Source organism: Puma concolor, chromosome D4, assembly GCF_028749965.1.
Source record: "Puma concolor isolate L17-30 chromosome D4, mPumCon1.1.hap2, whole genome shotgun sequence".
NCBI classification, from domain to species: Eukaryota; Metazoa; Chordata; class Mammalia; order Carnivora; family Felidae; genus Puma; species Puma concolor.
In genome coordinates this window covers 2,603,899-2,623,327 of record NC_141679.1, presented here as the reverse complement: position 1 = coordinate 2,623,327, position 19,429 = coordinate 2,603,899, and the positions used below count along the sequence as shown (strand labels likewise).

The 19,429-nt window shown below is 47.7% G+C and overlaps 1 protein-coding gene across 2 annotated transcripts in view; it reads right to left on the bottom strand.

The window, feature by feature from the left end:
* Positions 1–3,045: 3,045 nt before the first annotated feature.
* Positions 3,046–19,429, bottom strand: part of SPIN1 (spindlin 1) — a 75,847-nt gene continuing 59,463 nt past the window's right edge. The window contains exons 4-6 of one of the 2 annotated variants that reach the window (XM_086684812.1): positions 16,492–16,627; positions 11,621–11,854; positions 3,046–6,542 (exon numbers count right to left, since the gene is read on the bottom strand). In XM_086684812.1, coding sequence (XP_086540938.1) covers positions 6,343–6,542; positions 11,621–11,854; positions 16,492–16,627 — 570 coding nt within the window. In that variant the 3' untranslated portion in view covers positions 3,046–6,342. Of the gene's footprint in view, positions 6,543–11,620; positions 11,855–16,373; positions 16,628–19,429 lie in introns of both variants that reach the window. The other variant, XM_086684811.1, reaches the window with a different exon arrangement.

Sequence of the window (19,429 nt, the reverse complement as noted above, 5' to 3'; positions counted from 1 at the left end):
TCTGCATCAGGCTCTGTGCTGAGTGTGGAGCCAGCTTGGGATTCCTTCTCTCCCTCTCCCTCTCTCTGCCCCTCTTCCCTACTCGCTCTCTACAATTAAAAAATAATAAAATAAAAAACAATGCCCTGCCAATAAGATTTATTTTCCTTGTTAGAAAGCCCACCCAAATTTGAATATAGGGCTATGGGGCTGCACTGTGTCCCCTGAACCACCAGCTGGAGCCCTAACCCCCAGGACCTCAGAATGGGACTGCATTAAATGAGTTTATATGGGAGGTACCTGACCCAGTGTGACCAGTGTCCTTATAAGCAGAGAAGATCAGGACGGATACACATGGAGGGACAACCCTGTGAGGGCACGGGAGGAAGACAGTATCTACACTCCAGGACACAGGCCTCAGGGGAAGCCGGCCCCACCCACGCCTGCATCCCAGACTTCCAGCCACCAGCACAAGGACAGGGTCTGTGGTTTAAACGCCCCTGTCCCATCTGGTATCTGCTGCAGCCACCTGAGTCAATGAACACACCAGCATGCAGTGTCCTCGCAAACACTCCCTTCAGGGGCCCACCACATGCGTGATGACTCGGGGCACGACCCTTGTAAAAACAGACAATCACTAAGTAAAACAGAGAGAGGGCCAGTGAGGACAGCTGACACACATCAGTATCCTTGTGAACGTGTGTGAGTCAAGCAAAGGGACACCCGGTAACAGGTGTCAGTCTCCCCTCCAGCTGCAGGACAACACAGACCATGGGTTCCATCCCCTCCAATCTTCCAGTCCCTAATGCCTGCTCCCCTGAGGGCTGTTCTGAAGAGGACACAAACCCAGGGCTTGAGACAACTGGACCTTAGCCTTACAGGACAACCCAAAGCCACATTTGCTAAAATAAGGTCCCCATACATGACACGCAGAGTCCCCAGTGAAGAACCACCTCTAGGGACAGAGCCACTCTGCATCTCCCTGGTGGGGACACCCAGCACATGTCACGTGTATACACACACACACACACACACACACACACACACACACACACACACACACTCCTGGGCAGAAGCTACCAGATTGCTCACACACCCTTCACAACACAAATTCAAGGCAAAGCTCTAGAGCCACTTTTGCAGTCTACACCCCAAAGTCCATTCAGAGCGCAAATTCAACCTGGACCCCTGAGCAGCTCTACGTTAGCACTGACGTTTGTGGAAGGCCTGAGTCTGTCCTGTTCACATCGTACCTGCCACAGCTGTTCCAACTCACAGACAGCTTGGAAGTTACGTGCATGTCTGATCCAGTGAAGGGCCCTGGGTAGCTGATGCGCTGTTTTGGGCGGTGCTCCAGGAGCACCCAAGTCCAGAGCACAGACTGAAGGTGATGGAGGACAGAGGTAAGAGGCGGCGGGATGCGCCCACATTGCAGTCGGCAGCCTACTCACCCAACGGGAACGGCCAGCACAAAAACGAAACGCGAGCCAGTGCCCGCACTCCAGTGTCACTGTCGCCTGGACTGGCAGGGATCAATGCGCCACCTGGTCCAGCATCCTCGCATAAAAACTAAGCAGAAAGAATGCAAGGTCAATTTTAGGCAAAATGATGTGCCAAGGCAATAACCCTAAAAGCTGAGTCAACTAAGCTGAAGGGTTTCACAGTGAGTAAGAGGGCAGACAGAGACCATCTGACAAAGTCCACAGAAATAACTCAAAGACTCACTCACCTAATTCTCTGAGACTCGGCAGCCTAAGACCGTACAAACATATGACACAGAACAAACCAATTACTGTAAAAATTAGGTGTGAGGTTGTGGTGTTCTGTGGGCATAAGAAATGCAGCTTTTGTAAGAATATGAATGTAATGACATATTTAAAATATCTTTAACTATAAAATAGTTTCTACAATCTCGAAAGGGAAATTTATATTTCTTCAGCATAATTGGGAAATAAGAAAACACTTCCTGCCCTCACTTAGGAAGCAAGGGTACAAAACTAGCCACAGAGATGGCTGGACTTTGGGTCCTTCAGATCCCTGCACTGAGGCTGGTGATCCTCCTGGACCAGACACGTGGCCTCCACGCCCTCCTCATCGGCACCACGGAGAAAAGGTGCGCCTCCCCTCCCCCCATCAGAAGTTTCACACGGCGATGGCCAAGGACTTCAGAGCATCTGTCACGCTTTACTCACCACCAGCGCCGTGGCCGTGCCGAGAGCGGTCAAACTGGCAGGCCCACCCATGATTCTCCAAGCCGTGCAGACCCGCTCGCTGGCCTATAGACGGCAGCCAGCGACCATCAACTTCTGACGAGACTTGCTGTCATTTGTAGGGAAAACACTTCCCGAGCTACATGTGCAGTAGCACAAAAAGGCTGAGGTGTGGCAGGAGGAGGACGCAAGATCCGGCCTCCAGCGGGCGGAGGCCTCCACCCAGCCCGGGCGGGGCCGTTCCTGCAGCCAACTCTGGCAGCGAGAAGGTGGCCTGTCCCACCCCAGCCTTAACCACAAGATCCTTTGGCCCAACTCAATAGGGAAACAGCAAAAAACAAATGTGATTACAGACACATTGTGAATCTACTTTCTTCCTGATTATAATCGCCCAGAAGACACCCGTCCCGGCCATTACCTATGCGCTTCCTCGTCCCTGCCGTCAAGACATGGGGCTTTCCCCCTACAGACTCGCACCAGTTGGTACTGAAGTATTAACAGCATTACAGGCAATATACAAAGCAGAACTAGATGTGAAAGTATAAAATACATATTATTTAATTCTATTTAAAACAATTCAGTTTAAAATTTTATGATAAATTTTCTCATTAGCGGCGAAGCACAAACTGAATATTTTGGACTAGTGAATGTATTTGGGATATTGATCACTGCCCCTCTCCCCTCGGGAAGTACTGAGTGTTACCATTCAAGTAAAAGTCGGACTTCTTTCTGTCTCTGCATATATCTGACATTTACACGTGGTGAAAGGATCTTAAAGTAAAACTTTAAAAACTTTTTCAGAAGCAGGTTTAACACATCACATTTTGCTTATGAGCACAAAATTTACAGTCAGAAGTTGCACATAAAGGGTTTATTTTAAATGTTTTAAGGATAGGATAGAGTTACATCATAATTATAAAAATTACTTACAGAATTAACAGATTTATATTGTTTATACTTCTAAATGCAGAGAACAGGGAACTGTCTACACATTGTATAAAATAAAATTAAAATTAAAAATGAATTCAAGCTTGAAAGATGAGGTCATTTACCTAATTTTAAAATGCGAACACGAAGACCTCTGAACTATACACATTCGTTCAAACTGCACTAACGGTGGAAAATACAAAAAGCGCAGCATTTCCAAGGAACCACAGACATTTCAACCATAATTATTTTCTGTTATAATAATTGTTCCTGTTTTGTCTTTGGAGAACTTTCTTTTTTTTTTTCTTTTTTTTTTTTTTTTTTTTTTTAAGACAATCAGCTTAAGAATGTTTTCAGGCACTACAATTTGTGACAATCAGAACAGTCTTCTAATGGGTCCACAGCGTTCAGAGATTCAAGCCCAATGCACTTCAGGGTTTGGCACGTAAAACAATAATAGGAATGAACTCTGGCTTAGAAGTAACTGTGAGAGTTTCAAGAATGCACAGTCCCTTCAAATGCTGCACGACAGACAGGGCTGGAAAATCACCTTCTGCTGGCACTACACTGCTTCACCAGTGCATCTGTATCCTACAACCACTACAACAGCACAGGAAGCAAATATACAGACAGCTGAAAACAAATAAAAACAAAGATAGAAAACAAAAAACCTAAATATCTCTCACATGCAAGTTCAGTTAGTTACATTGAACATCCTACTTAGAATAGAGCATGCAAAAAAGGATGGTCTGCGCTTAAGGTTCTCCTCTGAAGCTTCACGTGGCAGCCGGACGTCACACGCACACGACACAAGAACACTACAGCAGGTCAGTGAGGAAGGCCAGGACATTTTATACAGGTTCAGGTCTTGTGCGGTCACAAGTCCCGTGATAATTTTGGAAACTAATGTTGGGCTCCCAGAACAAGGAACCAACATCCCAATACCAGGAAAAGGCAAGCAATGCATGCAGATCGGAAACGTGAGCCTAAAACGAAGCCTGAAATCCCGGGCAAAGGAGTGGGATCAGTCACCACAGAAGTGGGAGTTAAGCCGCCGAAAGAAAAGAGAATGGGGCAAATAAAAGAAAACAACAAAAAACCCCTTCCCCTTCCTTCCGCCCTAACGGCAATACATGGAACGCTGACTAAAATGAGGACGCCAATCACGTGTCACATTCGTCTGGAGAGCGGCAGACCGTGTGGTACTGAAGGTGCTAAGGGTACTTGCAGAAAAACCACAAAGCAAGTCAGTAAGTGATGCCGGAGACGCCTCCACGGACCCGCGCTGCCGGATGCTGCCAGGGGACACCGGTTCTGCAGCCCAACGCCTCTGTGCCGCGCTCACGCCGCGCACACGCCAGCCGCACCCACCCTCCGGGCACGCTTGTCCACTGGCGCTCGGGGAGCCGGGCTCAGCCTTGAGATTCCCATGCAGGGACTCTTAGAAGAGCCACCAGGAAAAGAGGTGACAGACGTGCAGCAGGACACCTGTCCGAGCAGGAGGAGCGTCTGAGACCAGGCACTCGGCCGCCGCCCGAGGTGAGGTGAGGCGTGGCACGCCACACACCTCGGACACCGGGCGCTGCACCAGAATGGGGCGCAGGGCTACCATCCAACAGCGCGACAGCACGCGGACTTCCCGAAGGCAAAAGCGGGGGGCCACGCGAACCACACGTGGGGAGGCCTTGAGGTACAGGATCTCCAACGCTGAGGCCACGTGGCCTTCTCGTACTGGACTGACAACACATGCACTCAACCTTCTGCCCAAAATGCAGGGAAGGTTTCCAACCTCCGCAGGAGACTGGTGTCACGTACTGCCTCTCTCCTAGCTGCCAAACCATCAGGGCTCATCCGACGCAAGGCGACAGATGGCCATGCCGCCACTACCCCCACTTCTGCAGTTCTACTTCGGTTAAAACAACCTTGCGGGAATAAGCCACGGAAGCTGGTGCGGTGACGGACCCCGACGTGGTAGGGCCCACAGGACGGGAAGCGTCCACATCCACAGCACACCGGGGGCAAGACCGTAACAGCACCACAGAAGGTGTCAGGGGACCGAAGCTGTCATCTGTCTAGATGTTCTTTGTGGGGAAAAGCCGGGGGGGGAAAGCCTTCTGACCACAATCACGTATCAGTAAGAACGGTAATAAAAAAAAGTGTCCCAGAGAACTTGTTGGAAGGCAGCAATGCCATTCTTCAACTTGAACTTCTAATACGAAACCACTAGGTTCTTCCAGGAACTTACCACATACACACAAACCACTGACGCACTGCTGCCTCTCAAATCCATGTACTAGAATGCAGACTGCGGACTCGTACAAATAACAGACCAGTTGTGCCGTCCAAAATACGCCCGCATCACACTGTGTGGACCAAGTACCTGGGCTTCGCTTTAAAAAAAAAAAAAAAAAAGTACAGTAAAAAATGTAAACAAAAATTTACAAAGCTTAGAATTAAAGGCAGCTTTTTACCCAGATTCCTGTTTTGTTAAATCCTAATGTGGGTCCAGCAACTGCTCACCAATGATTCATGTTTGGACTCACAGTTTAAAGCCTCCAGACTGAAAAGGTGTCTGAACTTCTGACTTTGAAAACAAGCTGAACATCCCTGTGTCTCCTGTGCCCACATTTAATTTTAAATAAGCAGCAGTAATATGCTAAGTATGACTGACTTCGGACAAGTACTCCTGTTAAACTGGAGAATATTATTTACCCCCCGCCCCAATCCACAAAGAAATGACTGCCAATTAAGTGTATGTGTGCGCGCGCACGCACAGATCTATGTGTGTGTATATATTACATATGTACACACACAGATATAGATAGGTAGATATAGATACATACATATCTCAAAAAAGGCAATAACAAAAATACCAAACTATGCTTGCATTGTGGCGGCAGAGTCGGAGAGCGCAACAGTGGCGGGGAAGTGGGGAAGATCTACTACAGTTTGAAATGACTATGGGGCTAGCCTAACTTGTACCAAACTTGCCTGTTAACTCCCCTCCAGACAGACAGACTTCTTTTAAGAGGAAGGAGTTCCTTACACAAAATGCTTTGTGTTCACATGAATTTGTACTATTCGGAACAAAACCAGTTCTGCTGGCAGAGATTGTGGGTTCGCAGGGACATTTAAGCTTTCATTAAACTGGAAAGCAATCAAGTCTTTATGTCTACAAATTATACATTTAATAGTTCCACAAATTTGGCGAAGTCCATGATGCCATCTAGGACGTTTTCACCAAATCGTACACGTAGATATGGAAGTCGTCATCAAACTTGATGAAGTAGACGGACGGTTTGGCCTCCACTTGGTGGATGACCATGCCAGTCCTTTTAGAGCCGTCCTCTTTGGCATATTCCACTTGTTTGCCTACCAGGCTGTCCACAACTTCTCCTGGTTCCCTTTCTGCTGGAGGAGAATCATCTGCATTAAACAGGGGAGGAAAAAGAATTTGAAGTCAATTTTTCAGTATGTACCAACTCACAGGTCTATTTTAATAATAATTTTTTTTTTAATTTAACATTCCCCCCAGTTTCTTACACCACACACAAAAATAAACTCGAAATGGATGAAACACTTAAATGCAAGACAGGAAGCCATCAAAATCCTAGAGGAGAAAGCAGGCAAAAACCTCTGTGACCTTGGCTGCAGCAACTTCTTACTCAACAAGTCTCTGGAGGTAAGGGAAACAAAAGCAAAAATGAACTATGTGGACCTCATCAAGATAAAAATCTTTTCCACGGCAAAGGAAACAATCAGCAAAACTAAAAGGCAACCAATGAAATGCAAGAAGATATTTGCAAATGACATATCAGATAAAGACTTGGTCTGTAAAGACCAAAATCTATAAAGAACTTACCAAACTCAACACCCAAAAAACAAATAATCCAGTGAAGAAATGGGCAAAAGACACGAATAGACACTTCTCCAAAGAAGACATCCAGATGGCTAACAGACACATGAAAAAATGCTCACCATCACTCATTGCTCATCATCAGGGAAATCTCATCAAAACCATGACGAGATACTGCTCACACCTGTCAGAATGGCTAACATAAACTCAGGAAACAACATGTTGGCGAGGATGTGGAGAAAGAGAAACCCTTTTGTACTGCTGGTGGGAATGCAAACTGGTGCAGCCACTCTGGAGAACAGTATGGAGGTTCCTCAAAAAATTAAAAATAGAACTACCCTATGATCCAGCAATTGCACTACTAGGTATTTATCCAAGGGATACAGGTGTGCTGTTTTGAAGGGGTACATGCACCCCAATGTTTATAGCAGTGCTATCAACAATAGCCAAAGTATGGAAAGAGCCCAAATGTCCATCAGTGGATGAATGGATAAAAAAGATGTGGTGTGTGTGTATACACAGACACACACACACACACACACACACACACACACACACACACACACACAATGGAGTATTACTCAGCAATCAAAAAGAATGAAATCTTGCTATCTGCAACTATGTGGATGGAACTAGAAGGTATTATGCTAAGTGAAATTAGCCAGAGAAAGACAAATATCATAGACCTTCACTCATATGAGGACTTTTAAGATACAAAACAGATGAACATAAGGGAAGGGAAGCAGAAATAATATAGAAAGAGGGAGGGAGACAAAACATAAGAGACTCTTAAATACAGAAAACTGAGGGTTGCTGGAGGGGTTGGGGATGGGGGAGATGGGCTAAATGGGTAAGGGGCATTAAGGAAGACACTTGTTGGGATGAGCACTGGGTGTTATACATAGAGGATAAAAGACTAGAATCTACTCCTGAAATCATTATTGCACTATATATGCTAACTTGAATGTAAATTTAAAATTTTTTTTAAAAACTTAACTCCCCAACTCATCCTGATTATCTAGACCCAAGAGTCAGCAAACTTTTTATTCAAGGGCCAGACAATAAATATGTGAGGACTGAAGCCATGTGGTCTCTGTACCAACTACTCGGCTCTGCCTTGTCAAGTGAGAACAGCCTCAGAGAATATACAGATGAAAAGTGTGGCTGTGTGCCAATAAAACTTTATTTACAAAAACACTCTGCCGCCCCCTCCCACCCTCAGGCCATAACATGTGAAGGATTCTGAAAATCATGACCAGAAATCCCTGAGGCTTGTGTTCAATTACAGCTGTGACTGCCTGAGGAGATGAGGACCACACCAAGGAAAAGTCCAGGGAAAAACCTAAATCCACAAAACTTCTTAAAAGTAAGTTGGAGTTCCTTCAAAACAGGCCTTCAGAGCAGACAACACCTACAGGGGGGCGAGAATACGCTGCTCAAACTTCTCCCTGGTCTTTTCCTGCGAATCCTTAAAGTGTCTTTCTCCTCCACCTCATTCCACTGCACACCATCGTCCCAGCCCAGGTTCAACATAAGAGACTTCTGCTCTGGAAACAGGTGCCGAGTGAAGCCCCTCCCCAGCCCGGCCAAGACAGGATCTCTGAGGACCGTGGAGGCAGCGCACCTCTCAGACGAGCCCCCCACCGAAAGCCTGAGTGCTGGAGAACACCGTCCCAAGCGCATAGGGGCTGCGAGGCGTCCCCGAGTGCACTCGGAAGGACAGCCAACTGTCCCCTCCAGCAGCGAAGACACAGGGGATGGGGCTGGGAGGTTCCAACTCCACCTCCAGAAAACTCTTCAGGGCCCAAGCAAGGCGAGCCCCTCTCTGCGTAGCCCGGGTCTGGCCCTGGAGCTCCGCGCAGCCCGCTGGCGGCCCGAGTGCCCAACTGCACTAATGACGGTCCACCTCACTGGCCGCCGCAGGTCCTCTTGCCCGAGGACGCAATCCTAACCCTGCTACTCTGACCACCGCGCGACACAACGCCAAAGTATGACGCTATCCGATCTGAACAGGGAAGTGATGCCGAACCTGAGGCGGAAGTCCTTTCTTCATCAGCAGCGGCACGGGCCCTCCCCGCTTTCGGGGCACTTCACGTCCACAAAGTTCCAAGTGTGTGGTTACCAGGCACGCCACAGCAACTGAGCCGAGAGGTGAGGGGCTCGCACAGAGGCCGCCCCAGCAGGGCATCACCACGGGTTCCAATGGTAACTTAATTTCCGCTCTCGCAATGCACGTAGCGAACAGGGGAGAGACGCTGGGGGGGAAAGCGGGGCTGGGAGACACTGGGGACGGTGCAAACGCCCTCATAGTTTCCATCAGCAAGACAGCAGCTCTAACAGCTCTACCAAAAAATTAAAAATCAACTTCATATAGGCTAGAGAAATGCTTTTATTTTTAATTTTTTAATGTTTATTTATTTTTGAGAGAGACAACATGAGTGGAGGAGGGGCAGAGAGAGAGAGAGAGAGAGAGAGAGAGAGAGAGAGAGAGACAGAATCTGAAGCAGGCTCCAGGCTCTGAGCTGTCAGCACAGAGCCCGACGTGGGGCTCGAACTCACGAACCGCGAGATCATGACCTGAGTGGAAGTCGGACGCTTAATGCACTGAGCCACCCAGGCGCCCCAGGCCAGAGAAATGCTTTTAAAGAATGCTCTCATGAGAATTAAGTTCCTGCTATTTAAATACTTCCTGTTACCACCCGTGGCAAATGTACACAAGGCAGAAAGTCAGGGCCAGATGAGCACACGTCAGAGCAGTTTCCCTGACTGGCTCGTTGGCAGAACTCAGCAACAGAGATGGTTGTCACACCGCTCGTGTATCGTGCGTCCGCCAGCCCCATCTGTTCAGGCCCGGGCACCTCTGTGTTGGAAGAAAGGCTAAAGAGTACTTTCAAAAAGAAAAGGCTTACCCAAAAGTGAAATTAAGAAAATAGTTCCATTCATAGTAGCATCAAAATGAGCAAAATGTTTAGGAATAAATTTCACAAAGTAAGTACAAAACTTCTACTCTGAAAACCACAAAACACTGTTGATAGAAATCTTTAAATCTCAGCAACGGCAGTATAGCCCATGCTCGTGGGTCAGAAGGCGTCACGGTGTCAAGACGGCAGTTACCCCCCAAGTTATCAGAGCTTCGACACAATCCCCGGATGAATCCCAGCTGACTGCTTTGCAGAAATTAACAAACTGATACCAAAATTCACGAAATCGCAAAGGATCCCAAAGAGTCAAAACAATGGTGAAAAAAGAACAAAGTAGGGCTCAACCCTTCCCAGTGTCCACACTGACTCCGGAGCAGTGTGACCAAGCGCCGGACGTACGCAAGCACAGCCTGGGGCGACGAAGCAGGGCTGAAGCCCAGCGGCACCCCCCACACGTCTGCAGCCAACTCCCTCTCAACAAGGCGGCAAAACCACCCAACAGGGGAGGGAGCAGTCTTTCCAAATAATGGCGCTCAGACAACGTGCAGGAGAATGAAGATGGACCCTCTCACCACATCGTAAAAGTTAGCTCACAATGTATCAAAGACCTAAATAGAAGAACTAAAGACCCACAGGTAAGAGCGACACCTACAAGACTTTTAGAAGAAAACAAAGAAGTAAATCTTCAGAACCTTGAACTTGGTAAAGACTATCAGAGAAAACACCAAAAGCACGAGCTACAGGAGAAAGAATAAATTGGACCTCATCAAAATTTAAAACTTCTGGGCTTCAAAGAACACCATCAAGGAAGCAAAAAGAAACCGACAGAACAGGAGAAAGTGTCTGCAAGTCCGACGTGTCAGGAGACCCGCACGGAGAACACAGACCCAGACAAGTCAGTGACAGACAGGTGGCCTGACTGAACAGGCAGACAATGCAAACAGACACTTCTCCAGAGAAGACACAGAAATAGCCAACAACACGGGAAAAGGTGCCCGATGTCTCTAGCGATCAAGGAGATGCAAACCAAACCCATGACGAGCTAGCATTTTGCAACCATGAGGACAGCCAGAGCCAAACATCAGGTAACACGAAGGGGTGAGGGTGTGAAGCAATCAGAACCATCACACATGGTCGGAGCATGTGCAGAATGGTGCAGTGCCCTTGTGAATCCGTCCGGCGGTCCCCCACACAACACAGCAGTAACCACAGACCCATCAGTCCTACACCTGTGTCCACCCAGGAGAAGGGAAGGCAAACATCCACTCAGAAACCTGCGCACAAAGGTTTATAGCAGCATCCTTCATAACGAGCAAGAGGCGGGCGACAGCCCATACGTCCATCAACAGACGGGTGGATACACACGCATAGATTACACTTGCACTTGGCCAGTAAAGGAATGAAGCACCGACACATTACAACTTGGAGGAGCCTGAAAACACTGCGCTGAGTGAAGGAAGCCACTCACGAAGGAGCCCGTGTTACATGCTCCATTCACCCCCACATCCACAATCCAGGACAGATCTACACAGAAAGCACGTTCGTCTTGGCAAAAGGTGCAAAATTTCACAATCTACACTCGGTGCAGGACTAAAAGAATCATCCCTTAACCCTAGTAATCAAAGTAAGAAAGATGAATCTACAAAAAATAGTTAATCAAATATCTTGTTCTAAAATTCAAGTTCCTTTGGAATTATCAAAAATAAAAGCTGACAATCCACACTTACTTGAATCGGGCATGATGCGAAGGTCGCCTTCTTTATAATCATCTAAGAGCTGGTACATGTACAAGACGGGGTCCTTCTCGTAGGTGATGTAGAACCACGTGTTCATGATAGGGGCGCGAGCCAAGACCATCCCCCTCCACTCGTCCTTGGAGCCATCCTCTGTCTCAAACATGTGCTCCACCGCCTTTCCGATCATCGTGTCGGCCAGGTGCGCGTCGCTGATTCGAGAGCTCGCTGGGGACAAGAAGCAGACAGCGGTTCACACAGGATCTTACCGACATGTACTGTGTGTGAAGACTGAATTCACACAAGGCGATGGCCTGACGTGTGAGCGGCACAAGAATCAGCGGGCTGGCGCCCAGGCCCCACTGGAGTCCACAGGCTCTGGGGGTCCCAGGTCAGTCACTGCGAGAACCTGCTTCCCTTCTTTTTTGTTTTCCGAACTCAATTGCTCTTGGTGCGGTACATTGAAATTAGAACTTTCAATGGTTCGTTCGAGGTATACAGTGGGTTTTGGTAGGTTTAATAGCTATTTTAAACTTCAAGGGGGGCCTGGGTGGCTCAGTCGGTTGAGCATCCAACTTCGGCTCAGGTCATGATCTCACGGTCCGTGAGTTCAAGCCCCGCATCGGGCTCTGTGCTGACAGCTCGGAGCCTGGAGCCTGCTTTGGATTCTGTGTCTCCCTCTCTCTCTGACCCTCCCCCATTCATGTTCTGTCTCTCTCTGTCTCAAAAATAAATAAAAACATTAAAAAACAAAACAACAACAAAAAAAAACTTCAAGATAATTCTAGGCTTGCCTGGAGCTGTAGAACAGGAGCATTCCCACGCACTCCTCACCCACCTTCCCTCTGGTAACACCTTCCGTGACCACGGGGCAGTTATTCAAACTAAGAGGTCACCCTACCCCAGGCCTGAGGTCTTCCTCTGGGTCTATAATCTGTTTCCACAGCAAGCCAACTGCTCCTGGGCGTTACACCACACTGGGCTGTGCTTTCTGGGCTGTGCTTTCGCTTGGAACGCCCCAGGGCTTTCACTTCAGCATCTGAGTAACTGCTTCTCAGCGCCGGCCCAGCCGCCCTCTCCCTCCTGCCTCCTGCCAGGGCCCTGCCTGCACGGTCTCCTCCTCCTCCAGGTCTTCTCCCAGGGGCTCTCCGGGACCAGGAGTGAAAGCCCGGCCGAGACCATTGCCTCCTCCGGCTTTATTCGTTAATGGCATTCCCCACCATCGGCAGTCGTCCTGCTTGGCCCGGGCACCCGGAAGGCAAGCACAGACCCCTTCCGTCTGCTTTCCGATACCAAGAGCACCGCACTCCGACACCCGCCGTACAAATTAATCGACGGCCCTGCCGTGTTCGTTAAGGGGCAGGTGGAAAAATCACAACCTAACTTGTTTTTAATACTGGGAAAATTACAGAAGGTCCTAATGATTTTAAGGTTTCTCTGGTCCTCGCATTTTAGACAACTGTCTTTTAAAAAAAAGCACTTCTATTTTACTCATTCATAAGTGCTTTTACTTCTGTTAAAATTCAAAGGAACACAGAATTTCTGAAGATACTGCTAGCCAATTTTATCAGAAGGACACTCTAAATACATATGGTGCTTCTCTTTGCTTACATATGCAATAACTATCCAAAATTACACAAAATTCCCCAATGTGCACTAAAAGCCCACTCGCGTTTCTTCAGAAGTTCTCAAACTTTTTGACCTCAGGACTCCTGTATAATTTTTGAGGCTCTAAAAGAGCAATTCTTTACATGGATAGCTACCAAAATCTGCTACTAGAAATTACAAGTAAGTCTAAAAATATTTTTTAAATACTTACATAAAGCATTTTTAATGAAAAATAACCATATTTTCTAAGAAAGATTTAGTAAGAAGAGCGGGATGATTTTACATGTTTAAATCTCTCAATGTCTAACTTCACAAAAGGAAAGCTAGATTCTCCTATCGGCTTCAGCATTCTGAAGCATCTGTTACACGCTCTTCTGGTTGACATATGAAACCCAGCCTCACAAAGATGTGTTGTTGAAAAGGGGGAGTATTCTATTAGTCTTGTCAGATAATTCCAGATACTCTTGTGACACTACATCACAGCTCAACAAGCCTGTTAAAGGTTAACCGCACGCAGAATCTGAAATCATTATCAGTAAACCTGTCACACTGTTCTGTTAAAACTCACTTATCTCCAAAATATGTAAAGAATTCCTACAACTCAACAAAATCAAATAACCTGATTGGGAAACAGGCAAAGGACCTGAACAGACATTTCTACAAAGATGACAGACAAGTGGCCAAAAAGCATATGAGAAGGTGCTCGACATCACTAATCACCAGAGAAATGCAAACCAAAACCGACAAGAACAACTGGTGTTGCCGAGGATGTGGAGAAACTGAAGCCCTGTGCACTGTGGGTGGGAATGTGAAATGTTACAAACACTGTGGAAAACAGGACATGGGCTCCTTAGAAAATGAAACACAGAATTACTGCATGATCCAGCGATTCTGCTTCCAGGACTATCCTCAAAAGAGAGGAAAGCAGGGGCCCGAAGTGCCTGACCGCCATGTTCATGGCAGCACTCTCCACAACAGCCAAAAGGTGGAGGCAACCCAAGCAGAGCAACGGGCGAGCCGAATGCGGGGTCGACACGATGAGTACCGCTCAGCCTCGAAAGGGAAGGAGATGCTGTCACATGTTACGTGGGCGAACCCTGAGTACACTACGCTGGGAAAGGAAGTGGTCACCAAGACAAATATTCTATCTAATGGTATCTAATGTGACCCAATTCATAGAAACAGAAAGTAGAAGAGCTGGGGGGGAGGTGGGGAATGGAGCAACAGATTTACAAGATGAAAACGTTCTGGAGATTTGCTCCACAACAACCTGAATGCACGTAACACTAACTGAATTCAACACTTAAAAATGGTCAAGGTAGTGAATTTCACTTTCTGTGTTTTTACCGATGTCACAAGCCTCCTGACCTCGAGGGTCCCTGACCACACATGGGGCACCCAAACACTGTGCCACCACAGGCCTTCAGGCCGGGTCCCCTCCTTAGCTTATCGCAAACAAAACTGCAAGTACAGTCTGATGTACAACCTGAGGCTGATCGTGAAAGACGGTTTCCTTCCTACATGGAACGTAAGCGAAGGGCAAATAATCTTCCAGACTGAAGCATGCGAGAAGTACCAGAATTAACTACTCATTAAATTCAGCACGTGAAATACTGCTGGGTTGCATAGACGCCTTTGGATTTCCTTTTTAAAATGCTTTGCTTTTTACAAAAACAAGCCTGATCTCCCATTGGAAACAGTAAGAAAACCATTAAGCAACTCAAGTCCATCACCAGAGATACTTATAGATTTGGGGGTATCTTGGTTTGATCAAATCACGTTTTTACCAAGAGGAATGACCTCCTCTGTCCTATGATGACAGAAGAGCTCACACAGGCCGGCAGGGCAGTCTCACCCCAAAAGGGACAGACTAAACATCTAGATCAGAAAAAGGATACACGACAATTACTTAGTACAAACAATGGATTTGAAAGTCTAGGTATTTTTTTAAAACCTGAAGGTAAGACTCTTCAATGTTAGTTTCTCACACTGGAAACAGGCTAACGTCAAGATCAAGAGGAAACAGAGGATGTGCCTCGTGAGGAAGGAGGAAGGTCCAGTGGCACCAAGAACAGGTAAAGACGTGACAAATGCCAGAGATGTAACATTACACAGTTACCTTTGATAATAATAAAGACATGAAGATTTCTGCGAAAACAGAACTGTATTTACATGGGATAAATATAGACTTAGCATCGTCATCTAAAGGGAAGGCAAACAGAAAACTTGCTGCTCTGGCAAAGAGTTAACTTGCTAGGGAAGCACGTGTGTCCCAAGAACACAATGGCAAAAACAAAGGGACAAGGGAACAGAGTAGTTTCCCCTCTTGACAATCTGGCCCCACACTTCTACCCACAAGTCCACATCTGCTGAGACTGGGTTTGTTAACATAGAGGCTTTTCAAGACAATTCCAAAAGGATCAACCAGCGCTCAGGCACGAGCAGCATGGCCGTGGTAAGAAGAAAGCACTTCAAAGTGAACACTCTTTAAGAAAGTAACGTTAACGTGGGTGCGTCCTACTCATCCTAGAAATGATATTTTACCTTATCCTTAAAAATAAAATCAGTCATTATTTAACTGACACCTTAAGCCTTAAGGAACTAAGCTATATAAGGGGACCTATTTGTACAATATTTAAGAAAAGAAAGGGCCGTTCATTTCCACATTGTGCAAACATCCATCTAACGAATGCAGAATAAAGCCCACGGGTTTGGGCTGCTTGAATTTGGGCTGAAAATACAGTTATCACTTATGTAATAACACACAATGAAAGATATACTTCACATAAGGATTCTAAAGTAAGTGCATAAGCTACTATAATCCGATGAAAGAGGTACACAAGATATTTGAGCTAACAAGAAAACATTCTTACCCATCAGAGTCCACATGAACAGTGAGCAAAACGTGGGAAATAATGTTAGAAATTATCAGTTTGTCAATTTGTTCAGCCATCATTTCACACATCTTTACACCCCTGACTTGAACTGTGGTTTCAGGTGACTGACTTAAGAGTATATCGGGAGTGCCTGCACTCCAGGAAAAATAAAAATACCAGTAATACAAAAGAATAATCACAAAGCAATCACTTCGACAATCATTTGTAAAGAATACAACACACAAATAGTAAAGAGAACTTACCAACTCTATCGGGGAGGACTTCGAGCGCAGATACTCTTTCATCTTTATTAAGTTCTAGTCCATAAACACAGTCAAATCCATCGTATTTTATAAGATACAAAGAAGGATTTACAGGCACCTGGTCCAGAACGGTTCCTTTCCACTGGGTGACAGGGCCATTCCCCTCCTTCCACCCATGCTGAATCCTGCAGCCTACGATGTTCCTCCGGGGCTGGGAAACTGGTTTGCTCGGCCCCACACTGCTCCGATGTTTTCTGCATTCACACATAACACACGTAAGGTATCATGTCAGAAGTACACACCCCGACCCCCAACCCTACTGCTAGCGAGATGCTCTCCGGGTCCAGGCGCCCCCAGGGGCCCTCCGGGTCACCGTGTGCACACGTCCTGCTCCCTGTGCGCCCTGTGGGCAGGCGCAGGAACAGCACTTTGCCACAGCAACTTCACCCTGATATGGAACACGAGCATCGCTTTCTCAACTGTGAGTTTCTATTATTGCAGTCAACTCACAGTGACCTCGGTTAATCATAGATAGAGAAGGGCTGACCGCATAAAATACGCATACATGCACACGGCTTTACAGAACATGAACCCGCTTCTCGTCAAGCAGAAACGTGCAACTGTTCAATCTCACCCACTGTGGCGCCCACATAATGAGCCCCCACCACCTTAATCAAGGAGAAAAAACTAGACCTTTAACTTCTCTTTAACCAGCAGTCCAGGCCGGCTGGCATCCGGGCATTACACCGTTAGTACTTCTCTAGGAAACAGACTCTGACTTGAATTTTGAAATTGTAACTTGAAACAAGACTTGAATTTTGACAAACACTTAATGTATTATCAAAAATTATTGGAGCAACACCAAACCACATTCTTTCCAGATTATTAACAATTGGAAAATCTACATGCAACGTTTACAAGCAGCACACGTGGGTCCTGGTATCGGGGAAGGCATCTGGGCTCCACCTAGGAGTCTCGGACAAGGCACCAAGCTGGGCGTGGACAGAGAGGACAGCCAGGCCCCGGGGCACTGCACATGCTCAGCCGAGAACGTCCGGTGGTCAGAGATCTCTCGTCTACACCACGAGCGCAAGTCGTAAGCGACTGGCATACACACAAACTTTGAAAAAAACAATTTATTGTAGGCTGTGATATTTAAAGCTACGATGTACGGACTTTCAAGGAGGCGAGCTGGTAAATCTAGAGGGAGTGTGACACATAGGAACCTCGAGCGCTGCCCAACGAGGTCCGCATCTGTTGGCGCAGGCCTTTCCTCAGCAAGAGAGAGATCACCCCAGATGGAAAACTGCTCACGTCGGGTGGAAAAGGGCTCCCAAGGTTCTGAGCGGGTTTTCTGCAGGCGCCCAGCAGACCTGCCTTCCAGGAGGATGGGGTTCACAGGCTGACAAGGCGGGGGTGGGGGGGTGGTGGCTGAGAAGGGAAGACCCCACAGAGCCCTGCGGAGACAGAGGGGCTCGGAGCTCTGCAGGGGATGGCCATCCAGGGAGCCACAGCCCTCCTCACACATGGGACCCGAGAGGACAGTGGCACAGCTGCACATGGATGACACGGAACAGTCGGGAGGCACACCCACAGGCCATCTGCCCACAAGGGAGGGAGATGGAAACCGTTCCCCACGGCCAGGCACACACCAGAGGCCAGAGCAGGGAGTGAGAACCAGAAAGGAAGCCGTTTCAGAAACGAGGACTAACCCAGAGGAGCACGGCCAACAGATGCGGCGGGCCCACCTGGGAGGACACGACACAGCTGTGACTAATGGACATGGGCTCCTAGCTGTTGTAGGACATTAGGACACTGACGCAACTCACGGAAAACCCCGAGAGAAACAACACCCATGTGCACAGGCAGCCCTGGGAAAACAGACCCCACCTCTGACGCGAACATCCTCCAGTTAAGACAAATTCTTTAAGGAAAAGAACATCTCGTGGGCATCCAGGCACGAGGACCACATCACGGGAGAACAAGACAGTGACACTGGGGCCACCAGACAGCAGAGTTTACGGTTCTCGGCAAGGGGAATGTGAGCCAAGGCCTCCACGCTGACCGCAGAGGCCCGGGAGGTTACAGGACGGTTGCGGAGAACCAAGGAGCGCCCGGGAGCTTCCACGGCGGCCCCACGGCGGCCCCCTGCCGGCCCTGGGTGCGTCCCCACGGCTGCACGAGGAAAGGGAAAGAGAGGGGTGCGCAAGGCAGGGCCACCCGCCGGACAGAAGAGCAGCTGGGACAATCGCCCTCCCTTGGATGCACGAAGAGGCAGGGCCAAGAGCTCACGTCAGCGCTGCCCGCCCAGGAACTCGGCAGCAGCCACCGCGAACCTCAGCCCTTACGTATCGCCGGCAGAGCACAGGGATCTTCAGCATCATGTTTCTCCTCAGACAACCAATTACCATCTGTGAGATTTCAGCAGAAGTCCCAGCGATGCATGCTGTGTACAGCATCAGGCTTTCTTCACAGCAAAGGAACAGGCTGATTCCCAACCTCGCTGACTAAGGAATGCAGTCACATGCACCGTTTCCTAATTCACACAAACATTCCACCATTACTACCAAAATTATAAGCAAATACAGCATTTCTGCCAATGTGACGGTTTATCTAAATTTGTCACCCTGGCTGGGTCACAGTACTCAGCTATGTGGTCAATCATTACCCTAGATGTTTTCTGTGAACGCATTTTTCTAGAAAGGCAACCTGTAAATCAGCAGATGGCCCACCATAATGTAGCTGAGCCTTATCCAATCAGTTGAAGGTCTTAAGAAAAAGTGTTCTCACAGGAAGCAATTTTGCCCTGGGACCGGAGCTGCCACACCAGCCTCTGATCTCTCTCCGTACGTGCACAGGCACACAATCACCACGGTCCTGGCTTTTTGGAGAATACAGATCACAACCAGAAGAGCTTCTATCCTGGATTCAACCCCTCAACTAGCAGTTGACCAATCTAAAGACAGCTGTGCAAAATTACCCACCCCATTTCATTTTTCAAGAAGTAGACGTCACACCCAGCACAGAGCCCAATGTGGGACTTGAACTCACAACTG